At 42.2% G+C, this 15299-nt stretch overlaps 1 protein-coding gene across 3 annotated transcripts in view; it reads right to left on the bottom strand.

Annotated features, from left to right (window-relative positions):
• Window positions 1-15299, bottom strand: part of SGCZ (sarcoglycan zeta) — an 834522-nt gene that overhangs the window by 43140 nt on the left and 776083 nt on the right. For all 3 annotated transcript variants that reach the window (XR_007356409.2, XM_048848187.2, XM_075127889.1), the window contains exon 6: window positions 3510-3582. Coding sequence is in view for 2 of the 3 variants with exons in the window: in XM_048848187.2 (XP_048704144.1) it covers window positions 3510-3582 (73 nt within the window). In the remaining variant the exon portion in view is untranslated. The remainder of the gene's footprint in view (window positions 1-3509; window positions 3583-15299) is intronic.

The following is a 15299-nucleotide window of genomic DNA, read 5'->3' as shown; positions in this document are numbered from 1 at the left end:
TCACTAAAATCCGTCTGGTCATAGCTTGAGAGACTGGCAATAGTTTATAGCCATTAACGTTCTACAAAAAATAATTTTAAAAAAGCAGGGGCTTGGACTGTCTCAGGCTATAGCATCTTCTCTTTTGTGTTGAAGATTGGTTTGTTAGCTTTTCCTGGATGAAAAGAATGAACAAAAGATGCATGAACAGAAGATCACGCCTCTCCTGCCAACTTTAAATAGCTTCTCAGCCTAGCTTCTCTCAACCTTCATCATTTCAATGACAAAACTGTGTGACCCCTTCTCTGGCCTCAAGCTTTTACAAAATGGACACACTGCTATGTTAGCATGCTACCTACTACAACCTTTTAGAAAAAAGGTTCTTAGAGATGTCCTGTGTTTGTAGCTTTGTGGAAAATATAAAACCATTCTGTGGGATTTGTGTATCTTCGATACTGATCAGAGTCAAAATGAAATCTTACGGGCTTTATCTGTTTCTTGCTGCTTGATCAATTTCCATCTCATTATGCCCAGCACTAGCTTTCAGGATTAGCTAATAGTCAATGGTATACTAGCCTTGACATAGAAGAAAAAAAAGCTATTAAATTTGATCTTCTAGTTCTCCCCAGAGGTAGGAAACAACAACAAAGTAATTTACCCCCTTATTAAGAAGGTGATTCAGGGCATAGCTATCAGCATATAACCATTGGCTGCCTCTTTTGTGCATAGATATTACCCATTAGTGCACCATGTTTTAATGCATTACCATCATTAAAGCCAGTACTTTGGGGCTATAATCTTGGTAGTTTAGTTCCTTCACAGCATTCTAGTGAGAAAAGGTATCAATGGAAATCTGGAGATTTAATTATTAAAATGTAATTCATTTTGCTCATTCTAAAGCACAATTCTTTTATTCTGCATGTTTTAGTTAATGAAAGTCAGATTCAATTATATTTTAGGCAATGGACTTGATCTAAAGGGGTTTATCAGCTTTCACAAAGGATTGTAGGAAAACATTTTGCTAGCAAAAGCTGGCTGGTTAGATTTGGAAAAAAATGTAAGGAAAAATCAACACAGAAGAGGGGACAAATATGCAGTTGTTTTAAAGCTGCATTTTGTATGATTTTTAAAAGGAGCATTTTAATAGCAAATATTAGAGATGGGCCAAAGTCTGAACACCCTTACATTTTGGTGGGGATGACACTGTTCAGAGGATGAACCAAGCTTCAGAGCTGAATTCTGCAACCAGTCCTTTTGTCTGTAATGAGCTGAGCCAAAATGTCAGATTTGGAAAAAAAAAAAAAAAAAAACCTACCTTAATTTAGTGGGTGTCAAAATCTGGGTTCACATCCAATTTTGTAGTTCAGTCTCATCTCTAGTAAACATGGTCATAATTTTACCTTCTAGTTTCAGTGGTGGATTCTGCTGCATATACAAGGTCATTATTTAATAAATTGTCCAGTATCTTCTGTGCTAGACTAACTTATATTGTCTTATATAAGACTTATATTGTCATCTTTCATAAAATCCTAATTCCAGAGGTTGATAACTTGACTTTGTTTAGATGACTTCAGAGGTTTCAAATGCAATAACCCTGAACCCTAATGAATACATAGCAGTGAACATTTAGGGGTAGCTAACAGAGCATAATACATATTCAATAAATGAAGAATAAAATAATTTAATCATAAGTTAATGCTGTTGACGAATTCTTATGTGCACAGTAGGAGTTATTTCAGTTTCATAAATGTCTTATTTGATGATGATTCGTGCTGAATCGTCCTTCTTTGAGTTGTCTCTAAATCAATCTGATGTCAGAAGAAGAGGGAAAGGCAAGCTGAAGAATGTTGAGGAATTCCCATTAATTGCAGCATGTGTAATAACAAATGATTTGAGGGAATGGTTGGTTTGGCAGATAGTCAGTGGGAAGGAGAAGCACGGACAAGATAAATGCCGAAAGAGAACTAGGGTTGATAGTAGACTGAAATTTAGATGCAAGTTTGCAATGGGTTGTGATGGCAAATAAATGATAATGCAATTTGCATGCACACAGGCAACAGGGAGATACAGCCCTACTCAAATGAACCCTTAAGATCACATCCAGGATACTGCATGTTGGCAAAGTACGTCTGCTTCTATCCTCCATATTCTTTAGGGTGGCAAAAGTACCACTTCTCCCTCACACAAGACTTTTTTTGCTGCTGGTTATGCCTTTTTGAAACAGCAGCAGCTTCTTGTGTTTTCTCTTCTGTCTCTGCTGCCCTCCTCGCTTTTAGCAATCCTGCCACCTGGTTACTGTAGACAACAACTACTTTTAACAACAGACAACAGCCTTTGGCAGAGGGGAGGGATGGGGGGGAAAGAGTGTTGCACTCTCTGGAGCCCCCCCACCCCCAAAAGCCTTGCATTAAGTTTAAAATGTTCTGTTTAAATGCTCAGTTTTGGTCAGACACTTCCATTTTCTGAGAGAGAGGGGGGAAAAAAATAAAGGCCCCAATCCTGCATGCTGTACGGCTATGCAAAGCCACACTGAAGTCAATATTAGGTTGATGTTTTTTTTAAATGCATGGAGGGGGCTTCATCTAACCTCCTTCTGGAAGCCAGTGAACAGCTGGCACTGTAAATGTTGCTAGGCAGGATAGCAAGAAGGGTTTATAATGTGCAGAAACCATGGAAGAGTTGCAGTCAACTTTGATGTAAGTAAAGCGAGGAAAGATCACAAAAAATCCTTAGATTCTACTATGATTGTTTGTTTCACAATTAAATTTCATCTCTCCATCATTTAGTGTAAATTATTAATACCTACCACTGAAATCACATATAAACTTTATGAAAAGGCCTACATTGGCAAGTCATTCTAAATAATCTTTTTCTTGGTCTTTTAGACTCTAGTAAACTTTGGATTTTGTCCTTTTACAATTTACTTATGCATACACATCCATATACACATGCAACCATCTCAGAATGACTTTGAATACATTTTGAGAGGTGGACTGGCTTACTTAAAAATGAATTCCTGAAGAAAGCAAAAACACCTTTAAAAACCCCCTAGAAGTATTGTTTGAAGGATAAGCCTGAGGCTGTTTACTTTCTGTTGACATTTTGGCTTTTATCTCCTGCAATAGCTCAAACAAACAGGATCTGGGCTTCATGCTGCGAGACAGCACTGTATTGAACAGGACTTTTTTTTTTTTAAAAGCCTGTTCCAAAAGGTATAGTGTGTGTACGAACCCCAAACTCTATGATTTAGATTAGTCTGGCACTGGAGAAAGTTACATTATAAAAAGTAAAGGGGTGTGCATATCATATGATACAGGATATTTTTCTCTCTGACTGTGATACCTTCTGTTGTAGGTGAAGTCTGTGGCTGTTTTGATATACCAGGAACAGGCCAATAGAATATATATATATATATACATACATTAATGGCCTAAATGATATAGATTACTTTATAAATAAAAAATAAAAATCGATTTCTTAATTGGTGTTGGGAAAAAATAAATTTTAAATAACTCTTAACGAACACCTACTTGAGGTCTTGGGAAGGTTCTGCTCTGATATGGGGTGTCTCCACAGAGTGCCCAAACACTGCCCCTTCTGTGCCTAAAATAAACACACAAATAAAATACAGTACAATTATACTGGAAAACAAAAACACATTCAATTCTATAACCATCAATCGACATACTAGGACAAAATACTTGGTTGATTCATTTGTTTATGCTTCTGCATTTCATCATCAATAAGGTTTCTTCAGATTCAACATTCATTTTTTGCATTAAAGAAAATGTTATTGCTTAAGTCAAAATCTGTATTAGGAGTACTAGAAACTGCAATCATCTATGTATCCATAGAACAAAGTTAACTTAAATAATAGAAGTCCAAACTTTCCAGCATTGGTGTGCCCATCAGTGTACCCATCTCAACACTTTTAGAGAAATCATGTTAAAGGTCAAAATTTTTAAAAAGATAAAGAACATAAGTATGAACAACAAAAATGTATGGTCAAACTTTCAGAAGTGTCCAGTAATTTTGTGTGCCTTGGTTTTTGTGTGTCTAGCTTGAGATATCATGTACCTGGTCTTCAAAGGTTTTGAAAATGCATAGCTCTCTTATTCTTCTGAAGATACCAACTATTTTGAATCTCTTTACCCTTTTCATGTCTTACATTCCCTTGCCAAGAGACATTGGCTCACTAATTTACTGATGACAACATTTCTGAAATGGCCACTAATTCTGAAAGCCTCATTTTTGGGTGCCTAACAGGAGACACCCTGGTGTGTGTTGCTGAACACCCAAAACAGAGACATACAGAATAAGTGAATATTTCTGAATACTCAATTTATATAAGCATCTATAATTTCAGATGCTCGTACAAAGCTTAATAAATAAGGCTATTTTACCATTTTCAGTCAAAACTGGGTTTTTATGAAAAATAGGGTTTGATTAAATGAAATTTTTCACAAAAAGAATCTAGTTTCATGGAATCATTTTGACTTTTCATTGAAAAACTGAGAAACAAAATACCTTTGGTTTTCAACCAAAAATTTTATTTTTCAACAAAAAGCTGAAAGTTTCTGACAGCAATCTCTCTCCCCCCATTTTTTGACTAGTTCTTTTAACTAACAAGCTTAAATAATACACTGATCTGTTCCCAAATAGGTTCATCTTTCCTGTACTTAATCTACTGTCTTCTTCTATCAGTCTAGATTGTGGATATGAACTATACACAGGCAGCCTGACCCACACTTTGGCAGTGGGTTCTTTATTTGGAGTGCCCTTCACGTTTAAGTCACTCAGCTTGATCTCTGAAGAACAGACCTATGCAAGACTAGGCTGGTTGTTTCTTGTGCACATGCTCAGGTCTAACCGATTGCCATATGAGGGACTGGGAAGGAATTTCCCCCCAGATTAGATGAGCAAAACCTCTGGGGTTTTTTGATGTTCCTCTGCAGCATGTTTGTGTGGATCTCTTGCCAGGATTATCTGGGTACCTCTCATTTAATCATTTCCCTGTCAATGCAGAAGCCTCAAGTACTGGTGAACCTTGGTCCTTCCTATTCTGTGACTGTGGCACATCATAGTGTAGTTTCCTATGGGTCTCATTTACTTTGGTCTCATATCCATTGCCGGGTTTAGTGTGTGGGCGCTTGGCGGTGTTGGTGGCCTCTGATATGCAGAAAGTCAGATTTGATGATCCAGCGGTACCTTCTGACGTTACATTGTATGACTCTGCTCACATGACAGGGAAAACCAAGAAGTCTGCTGCTTGCCAGGAGCTAGGATTCACGATGTGACAGAGAGACTGCCGAGACTCATCAAGCCCTTGGATTGCTACCCCTTCCTGCTTCTCTGAGTGGGCAACAATGATACTGCCAAGAATGACTTTGAGCGGATCACTGCAGACTATGTGGCTTTGGGAAGAAGGATAAAGGAGTTTGAGGCACAAGTGGTGTTTTTGTCCATCCTCCCCGTAGAAGGAAAAGGCCTGGGTAGAGACCATCGAATCGTGGAAGTCAACGAATGGCTACGCAGGTGGTGTCGGAGAGAAGGCTTTGGATTCGTTGACTATGGGATGTTGTTCCAAGAAGGAGGAGTGCTAGGCAGAGACGGGCTCCACCTAATGAAGAGAGGGAAGAGCATCTTTGGAAGCCGGCTGGCTAACCTAGTGAGGAGGACTTTAAACTAGGTTCACTGGGGGAAGGGGACCAAAGCCCTGAGGTAAGTGGGGATGTGGGATACTGGGAGGAAGCATGAGCAGGAGAACGCGAAAGGGGAGGGCTCCTGCCTCATACTAAGAAAGCAGGACAAACAGCAAGTTATCTCAAGTGCCTATACACAAATGCAAGAAGCCTGGGAAACAAGCAGGGAGAATTGGAAGTCCTGGCACAGACAAGGAATTATGATGTGATTGGAATAACAGAGACTTGTTGGGATAACTCACATGACTGGAGTACTGTCATGAATGGATATAAACTGTTCAGGAAGGACAGGCAGGGCAGAAAAGGGGGAGTTGCACTGTATGTAAGAGAGCAATATGACTGCTTAGAGCTCCGGTATGAAACTGCAGAAAAACCTGAGTGTCTCTGGATTAAGTTTAGAAGTGTGAGCAACAAGGGTGATGTCGTGGTGGGAGTCTGCTATAGACCACCGGATCGGGGGGGATGAGGTGGACGAGGCTTTCTTCCGGCAACTAATGGGAGTTACTAGATCGCAGGCCCTGGTTCTCATGGGAGACTTCAATCACCCTGATAGCTGCTGGGCGAGCAATACAGCGGTGCACAGACAATCCAAGAAGTTTTTGGAAAGTGTAGGGGACAATTTCCTGGTGCAAGTGTTGGAGGAACCAACTAGGGGCAGAGCTCTTCTTGACCTGCTGCTCACAAACCAGGAAGAATTAGTAGGGGAAGTAAAAGTGGAGAGGAACCTGGGAGGCAGTGACCATGAGATGGTCAAGTTCAGGATCCTGACACAGGGAAAAAAGGAGAGCAGCAGAATACGGACCCTGTACTTCAGAAAAGCAGATTTTGACAACCTTAGGGAACTGATGGGCAGGAACCCCTGGGAGAATAACATGAGGGGGAAAGGAGTCCAGGAGAGCTGGCTGTATTTTAAAGAATCCTTATTGAGGTTACAGGGACAAACCATCCCAATGTGTAGAAAGAATAGTAAATATGGCAGGCGACCAGCTTGGCTGAACAGTGAAATCCTTGCTGATCTTGAACACAAAAAAGAAGCTTACAAGAAGTGGAAGACTGGACAAATGACCAGGGAAGAGTATAAAAATATTCCTCGGGCATGCAGGAGTGAAATCAGAAAGGCCAAATCACATCTGGAGTTGCAGCTAGCAAGGGATGTTAAGAGTAACAAGAAGGGTTTCTTCAGGTATGTTAGCAACAAGAAAAGTCAAGGAAAGTGTGGGCCCCTTACTGAATGAGGGAGGCAACCTAGTGACAGAGGATGTGGAAAAAGCTAATGTACTCAATGCTTTTTTTGCCTCTGTCTTCACGAACAAAGTCAGCTCCCAGACTACTGCACTGGGCAGCACAGTATGGGGAGGAGGTGACCAGCCCTCTGTGAAGAAAGAAGTGGTTTGGGACTATCCAGAAAAGCTGGACGAGCACAAGTCCATGGGGCCGGATGCGCTGCATCCGAGAGTGCTAAAGGAGTTGGCGGATGTGATTGCAGAGTAATGTGATTCCATTATCTTTGAAAACTCATGGCGATTGGGGGAAGTCCCAGATGACTGGAAAAAGGCTAATGTAGTGCCCATCTTTAAAAAAGGGAAGGAGGAGGATCCTGGGAACTACAGGCCAGTCAGCCTCACCTCAGTCCCTGGAAAAATCATGGAGCTGGTCCTCAAGGAATCAATTCTGAAGCACTCAGAGGAGAGGAAAGTGATTAGGAACAGTCAGCATAGATTCACCAAGGGCAAGTCATGCCTGACTAATCTAATTGCCTTCTATGATGAGATAACTGGCTCTGTGGATGAGGGGAAAGCAGTGGATGTGTTGTTCCTTGATTTAAGCAAAGCTTTTGACACGGTCTCCCACAGTATTCTTGCCAGTAAGTTAAAGAAGTATGGGATGGATGAATGGACGATAAGGTAGATAGAAAGCTGGCTAGATTGTTGGGCTCAAAGGGTACTGATCAATGGCTCCATGTCTAGTTGGCAGCCAGTAACAAGTGGAGTGCCCCAAGGGTTGGTCCTCGGGCCGGTTTTGTTCAATATCTTCATAAATGATCTGGAGGATGGTGTGGATTGCACTCTCAGCAAGTTTGCAGATGACACTAAACTGGGAGGAGTGGTAGATACACTGGAGGGGAGGGATAGGATACAGAAGGACCTAGACAAATTGGAGGATTGGGCCAAAAGAAATCTGATGAGGTTCAGTAAGGATAAGTGCAGGGTCCTGCACTTAGGATGGAAGAATCCAATGCACCGCTACAGACTAGGGACCGAATGGCTAGGCAGCAGTTCTGCGGAAAAGGACCTAGGGGTGACAGTGGACGAGAAGCTGGATATGAGTCAGCAGTGTGCCCTTGTTGCCAAGAAGGCCAATGGCATTTTGGGATGTATAAGTAGGGGCATAGCGAGCAGATCGAGGGACGTGATTGTTCCCCTCTATTCGACATTGGTGAGGCCTCATCTGGAGTACTGTGTCCAGTTTTGGGCCCCACACTACAAGAAGGATGTGGATAAATTGGAGAGAGTCCAGAGAAGGGCAACAAAAATGATTAGGGGTCTAGAACACATGACTTACGAGGAGAGGCTGAGGGAGCTGGGATTGTTTAGCCTGCAGAAGAGAAGAATGAGGGGGGATTTGATAGCTGCTTTCAACTACCTGAAAGGGGGTTCCAAAGAGGATGGCTCTAGACTGTTCTCAATGGTAGCAGATGACAGAACGAGGAGTAATGGTCTCAAGTTGCAGTGGGGGAGGTTTAGATTGGATATTAGGAAAAACTTTTTCACTAAGAGGGTGGTGAAACACTGGAATGCGTTACCTAGGGAGGTGGTAGAATCTCCTTCCTTAGAGGTTTTTAAGGTCAGGCTTGACAAAGCCCTGGCTGGGATGATTTAACTGGGAATTGGTCCTGCTTCGAGCAGGGGGTTGGACTGGATGACCTTCAGGGGTCCCTTCCAACCCTGATATTCTATGATTCTATGAAGTCCTCACTAGACCACTGACAATAAAAGGGAGAAGAACTAAATGAAATGAATATATTTCCACTCACTCTATATTATTAGAAATAGGACTGAGGAGAATGTCAAGTATCCAAATACCTGATCGTTAAATCTTCTAGGATTAAATATTGTATTTCAAATTGTTTCTGATAGGTCTTTATTTTTGAGCACTACTCTTTTGTATTTCTAAACATAGCTTTTTACAAATCTTATTAAATAATTGTAGAAATACAATGAACAGTACAGATACATCACTCTAGATGTAACAATATTTTAAACACTTTGCGGAACTAAACTATGATGATAAGATTAAGAAAACAGCTATGGTGAGCAGATTAGAGAACAAAGAAAACTGAAATGGGATGTTATATTATTTTAACATTTTGCAGTGATAGAGGGAAAATGTCCTCAATGTGAAGCCTCAGTTAAAACTGAAGGATGGTGTTGATTTCCTTGGCCAAAAATGACGGTAGTTGTTCTTCTTCTAAAAGCTGCTTGCACAGGAGATTTTCTGAAATGGTTGATGCTACTGTGGTTAACAGAAAGAGAAGGAACTTAGGGAGGTCTAATGGGCTGTAATAGCAGCAGGTATCAATATACCTAAGATAGCTTTAATCTTGCTAGTTTGGGTACTGACAGTGTAGCCACAGCAGCACAGACTTCAGTGTGGATTAAAGATCTAGGCTTTCATCTCGAGAGGTGTAAATGTTGTCAATCGTTATTTAGGTCACAGTGAAAACCAGTTTGGTGGACTCATCCCAGCTGCTATTTTTAAACGTTACAAACATAATTTATGGGAAAATCCACTTCAAACCACCAAACCAGCTGACTACTATAGAGATCGACAGGAAAGGAGAGGGAGAAATTTTCCGCCAACATCACAGAATATGAACAAAGCTGTGTTATGGAATCTACTCTGTGGTTTTGAGTAGCCTTTGCAAGCCTAGTACTGTCAGTAGACAGGGATGAGGGGAAGAGTCAGACAGGAGCATCTGTATAGTGATAAGTTCTCCAGCTACCGCCATATGCTGCCCTGCTTTCAAAACCCAAACCTTGCCTCCACATGTAGTGCCATGAAGGTAACTCTTGTGGAGCTGGATTCCTTGCCACAAAGAGGATGCTTCCTACATATCCTCAGCTGCTCCCCCCATCCTGGCCAGCAAAGCTGCACACATTTCACATCCAAGGGGCCTTCTGCAGGGGTGAAGGTGGGAACAAGACTTGAACTCAGAAATTTGTGCACAGTTTAGAACAACTATCTGTCTCTACTTATGGGAGGCCCAAAATGATAGTAGCAGAGGTGTTGGAAAGTCAAGAGTGAGGTGCTTAGGGGAAGCTTGAACAAACTATCTCCATACCAAGGGCCATACTCTACTCATATTCTATTGTGTGTGCCAAGCTACCACAGATAATTCTGTGCAAAGAACAAGAATAGAATATGGGCCATCACTGTCTCAAAGGCAACAGTAATCATTTTTCACTTTCATGAGTACATTTGCTTATGAATTGAGATATTTTTTCCTATAATACACATTTGTTAAAAGGCAAATCCATTACATAAGCAGAGAGCTTTAACATGAAGACAACTAAACTAAATTTTAGCACCGGGGACTAAGTAGAATCCTTAAAGACACATCTAACATTCAAAGACAGATGTGTTTTCCTTTACCTCCAGGAACATAATCCCACATTACTTTTTTGAGAGAAAGAGAGAAGAAAGGTAAGTATAACTAGTTTTATAGCAGGTTTCAGAGTAACAGCCGTGTTAGTCTGTATTCACAAAAAGAAAAGGAGTACTTGTGGCACCTTAGAACCTAACCAATTTATTTGAGCATAAGCTTTCGTGAGCTACAGCTCACTTCATCGGATGCATACTGTGGAAAATACAGAAGATGTTCTTATACACACAGATCATGAAAAAATGGGTGTTTACCACTACAAAAGGTTTTCTCTCCCCCCACCCCACTCCCTGCTGGTAATAGCTTATCTAAAGTGATCACTCTACTTATAATGTTTTCTGCAGTTTCCACAGTATGCATCCGATGAAGTGAGCTGTAGCTCACGAAAGCTTATGCTCAAATAAATTGGTTAGGCTCTAAGGTGCCACAAGTACTCCTTTTCTTTTTGCGAATACAGACTAACACGGCTGTTACTCTGAAACCTGTCATTATGCAAGGCACTGCATTTAGCCGTATGGAATGGAAATCTATCAACTGCATGAAAAAACTTGTACAGATACAGACAGACATCATCTTCCTTTCCAAATGCAAACAGATGGACATCGTACCAAAAGGACTGAAGGTAAAAAATCCATTACAATCTACATACCACACAGATTATCCTGACAGCTTGTGCCACACGCTCTCAAAGAAACTGCGGAATCACCTGATCAACATCTTCTACAGCAAACAGGGAAAGATTAAGAATGAGCTCTCAAAAATGGATACTCTTATAAAAAATCAACCTTCCACACAAACTTCCTCGTGGCTAGAATTTACTAAAACTAGACAAGCCATTTACAATGCACACTTTGCTTCTCTACAAAAGAAAAAGGACACTAAACTTTCTAAACTACTACATGCTACAAGGGGCCACAGCAATGGTTCCCTCAACCCACCCAGCAATATTGTTAACTTATCCAACTATACTCTCAGCCCAGCAGAAGCAGCTGTCCTATCTCGGGGCTTCTCCTTCTGTCCCTCCACCCCATGAACATGATACAGTTCTGTGGTGACCTAGAATCCTATTTTCGACATCCCCGACTCAAGGAATATTTCCAAAATACCTCTGAACAACATACTAATCCACAGAGGCCTCCCTACCAACATTACAAAAAGAAGGATTCTAGGTGGACTCCTCCTGAAGGTCGAAACAGCAGACTGGACTTCTACATAGAGTGCTTCCACCGACATGCACGGGCTGAAATTGTGGAAAAGCAGCATCACTTGCCCCATAACCTCAGCTGTGCAGAACACAATGCCATCCACAGCCTCAGAAACAACTCTGACATCATAATCAAAAAGGCTGACAAAGGAGGTGCTGTTGTCATCATGAATAGGTCGGAATATGAACAAGAGTCTGCTCGGCAGCTCTCCAACACCACTTTCTACAAGCCATTACCCTCTGATCCCACTGAGAGTGACCAAAAGCAATTACAGCATTTGCTCAAGAAGCTTCCTGAAAAAGCACAAGATCAAATCCGCACAGACACACCCCTGGAACCCCGACCTGGGATATTCTATCTACTACACAAGATCCATAAACCTGGAAATCCTAGGTGCCCCCCAGGCATTGGCACCCTGACAGCAGGATTGTCTGGCTATGTACACTCCCTCCTTAGGCCCTACGCTACCAGCACTCCCAGCTACCTTCGAAACACCACTGACTTCCTGAGGAAACTACAGTCCATCGGTGATCTTCCTGATAACACCATCCTGGCCACTATGGATGTAGAAGCCCTCTACACCAACATTCCACAGAAAGATGGACTACAAGCCATCAAGAACACTATCCCTGATAATGTCACGGCTAACCTGGTGGCTGAACTTTGTGACTTTGTCCTTACCCATAACTATTTTACATTTGGGGACAATGTATACCTTCAGATCAGCGGCACTGCTATGGGTACCCGCATGGCCCCACAGTATGCCAACATTTTTATGCCTGATTTAGAACAATGCTTCCTCAGCTCTCGTCCCCTAATGGCCCTACTCTACTTGCACTATATTGATGACATCTTCATCATCTGGACCCATGGAAAAGAAGCCCTTGAGGAATTCCACCATGATTTCAACAATTTCCATCCCACCATCAACCTCAGCCTGGTCCAGTCCACACAAGAGATCCACTTCCTGGACACTACAGTGCTAATAAACGATGGTCACATAAACACCACCCTATACTGGAAACCTACTGACCGCTATTCCTACCTACATGCCTCCAGCTTTCACCCTGACCACACCACACGATCCATCGTCTACAGCCAAGCTCTGTGATACAACCGCATTTGCTCCAACCCCTCAGACAGAGACAAACACCTACAAGATCTCTGTCAAGCTTTCTTACAGCTACAATACCCACCTGCGGAAGTGAAGAAACAGACTGATAGAGCCAGAAGAGTTCCCATAAGTCACCTACTACAGGACAGGCCTAACAAAGAAAATAACAGAACGCCACTAGCGGTCACCTTCAGCCCCCAACTAAAACCCCTCCAACGCATTATTAAGGATCTACAACCTATCCTGAAGGATGACCCAACACTCTCACAAATCTTGGGAGACAGGCCAGTCCTTGCCTACAGACAGGCCCCCAACCACCACATACCACACAACAGAACCACTAACCCAGGAACCTATCCTTGCAACAAAGCCCGTTGCCAACTGTGCCCACATATCTATTCAGGGGACACCAACACAGGACCTAATAACATCAGCCACACTATCAGAGGCTCATTCACCTGCACATCCACCAATGTGATATATCATAGAATCATAGAATATCAGGGTTGGAAGGGACCTCAGGAGGTCATCTAGTCCAACCCCCTGCTCAAAGCAGGACCAATCCCCAATTAAATCATCCCAGCCAGGGCTTTGTCAAGCCTGACCTTAAAAACTTCTAAGTAAGGAGATTCTACCACCTCCCTAGGTAACACATTCCAGTGTTTCACCACCCTCCTAGTGAAAAAGTTTTTCCTAATATCCAACCTAATATGCCATCATGTGCCAGCAATGCCCCTCTGCCATGTACATTGGTCAAACTGGACAGTCTCTACGTAAAAGAATAAATGGACACAAATCAGATGTCAAGAATTATAACATTCATAAACCAATCGGAGGACACTTCAATCTCTCTGGTCACGCAATTACAGACACGAAGGTCGCTATCTTACAACAAAAAAACTTCAAATCCAGATTTCAGTGACAGGTTTCAGAGTAACAGCCGTGTTTGTCTGTATTCGCAAAAAGAAAAGGAGTACTTGTGGCACCTTAGAGACTAACCAATTTATTTGAGCATGAGCTTTCGTGAGCTACAGCTCACTTCATCGGACGCATACAGTGGAAAATACAGTGACGAGATTTATATACACACAGAACATAAAAACAATGGGTGTTATCATACACACTGTAAGGAGAGTGATCACTTAAGATAAGCTTCAGAGTAACAGCCGTGTTAGTCTGTATTCGCAAAAAGAAAAGGAGGACTTGTGGCACCTTAGAGACTAACCAATTTATTTGAGCATGAGCTTTCGTGAGCTACAGCTCACTTCATCGGATGCATACCGTGGAAACTGCAGCAGACTTTATATATACACAGAGAATATGAAACAATACCTCCTCCCACCCCACTGTCCTGCTGGTAATAGCTTATCTAAAGTGATCATCAGGTGGGCCATTTCCAGCACAAATCCAGGTTTTCTCACCCTCCACCCCCCCACACAAATTCACTCTCCTGCTGGTGCTAGCCCATCCAAAGTGACAACTCTTTATATAATCAAGTCGGGCTATTTCCTGCATAGATCCAGGTTTTCTCACATCCCCCCCCACTCCCATACACACACTAACTCACTCTCCTGCTGGTAATAGCTCATCTAAACTGACCACTCTCCAAGTTTAAATCCAAGTTAAACCAGAGCATCTGGGGGGGGGGCGGGAACAAGAGGAAACAGGCTACCTTGCATAATGACTTAGCCACTCCCAGTCTCTATTTAAGCCTAAATTAATAGTATCCAATTTGCAAATGAATTCCAATTCAGCAGTTTCTCGCTGGAGTCTGGATTTGAAGTTTTTTTGTTTTAAGATAGCGACCTTCATGTCTGTGATTGCGTGACCAGAGAGATTGAAGTGTTCTCCGACTGGTTTATGAATGTTATAATTCTTGACATCTGATTTGTGTCCATTTATTCTTTTACGTAGAGACTTCCTCAGCTCTCGTCCCCTAAAGCCCCTACTCTACTTGCGCTATATTGATGACATCTTCATCATCTGGACGCATGGAAAAGAAGCCCTTGAGGAATTCCACCATGATTTCAACAATTTCTATCCCACCACCAACCTCAGCCTGGTCCAGTCCACACAAGAGATCCACTTCCTGGACACTACAGTGCTAATAAACAATGGTCACATAAACACCACCCTATACCGGAAACCTACTGACCGCTATTCCTACCTGCATGCCTCCAGCTTTCACCCTGACCACACCACACGATCCATCGTCTACAGTCAAGCTCTGTGATACAACCGCATTTGCTCCAACCCCTCAGACAGAGACAAACACCTACAAGATCTCTGTCAAGCTTTCTTACAACTGCAATACCCACCTGCAGAAGTAAAGAAACAGATTGATAGAGCCAGAAGAGTTCCCAGAAGTTACCTACTACAGGACAGGCCTAACAAAGAAAATAACAGAACGCCACTAGCGGTCACCTTCAGCCCCCAACTAAAACCCCTCCAACGCATTATTAAGGATCTACAACCTATCCTAAAGGATGACCCAACACTCTCACAAGTCTTGGGAGACAGGCCAGTCCTTGCCTACAGACAGCCCCGCAACCTGAAGCAAATACTCACCAACAACCACATACCACACAACAGAACCACTAACCCAGGAACTTATCCTTGCAACAAAGCCCGTTGCC

The sequence above is a fragment of the Caretta caretta genome, chromosome 4, assembly GCF_965140235.1.
Source record: "Caretta caretta isolate rCarCar2 chromosome 4, rCarCar1.hap1, whole genome shotgun sequence".
Classification (NCBI taxonomy): Eukaryota; Metazoa; Chordata; order Testudines; family Cheloniidae; genus Caretta; species Caretta caretta.
Note: the sequence above shows the minus strand (reverse complement) of the source record. Positions and strands in the feature narration are given on the sequence as shown.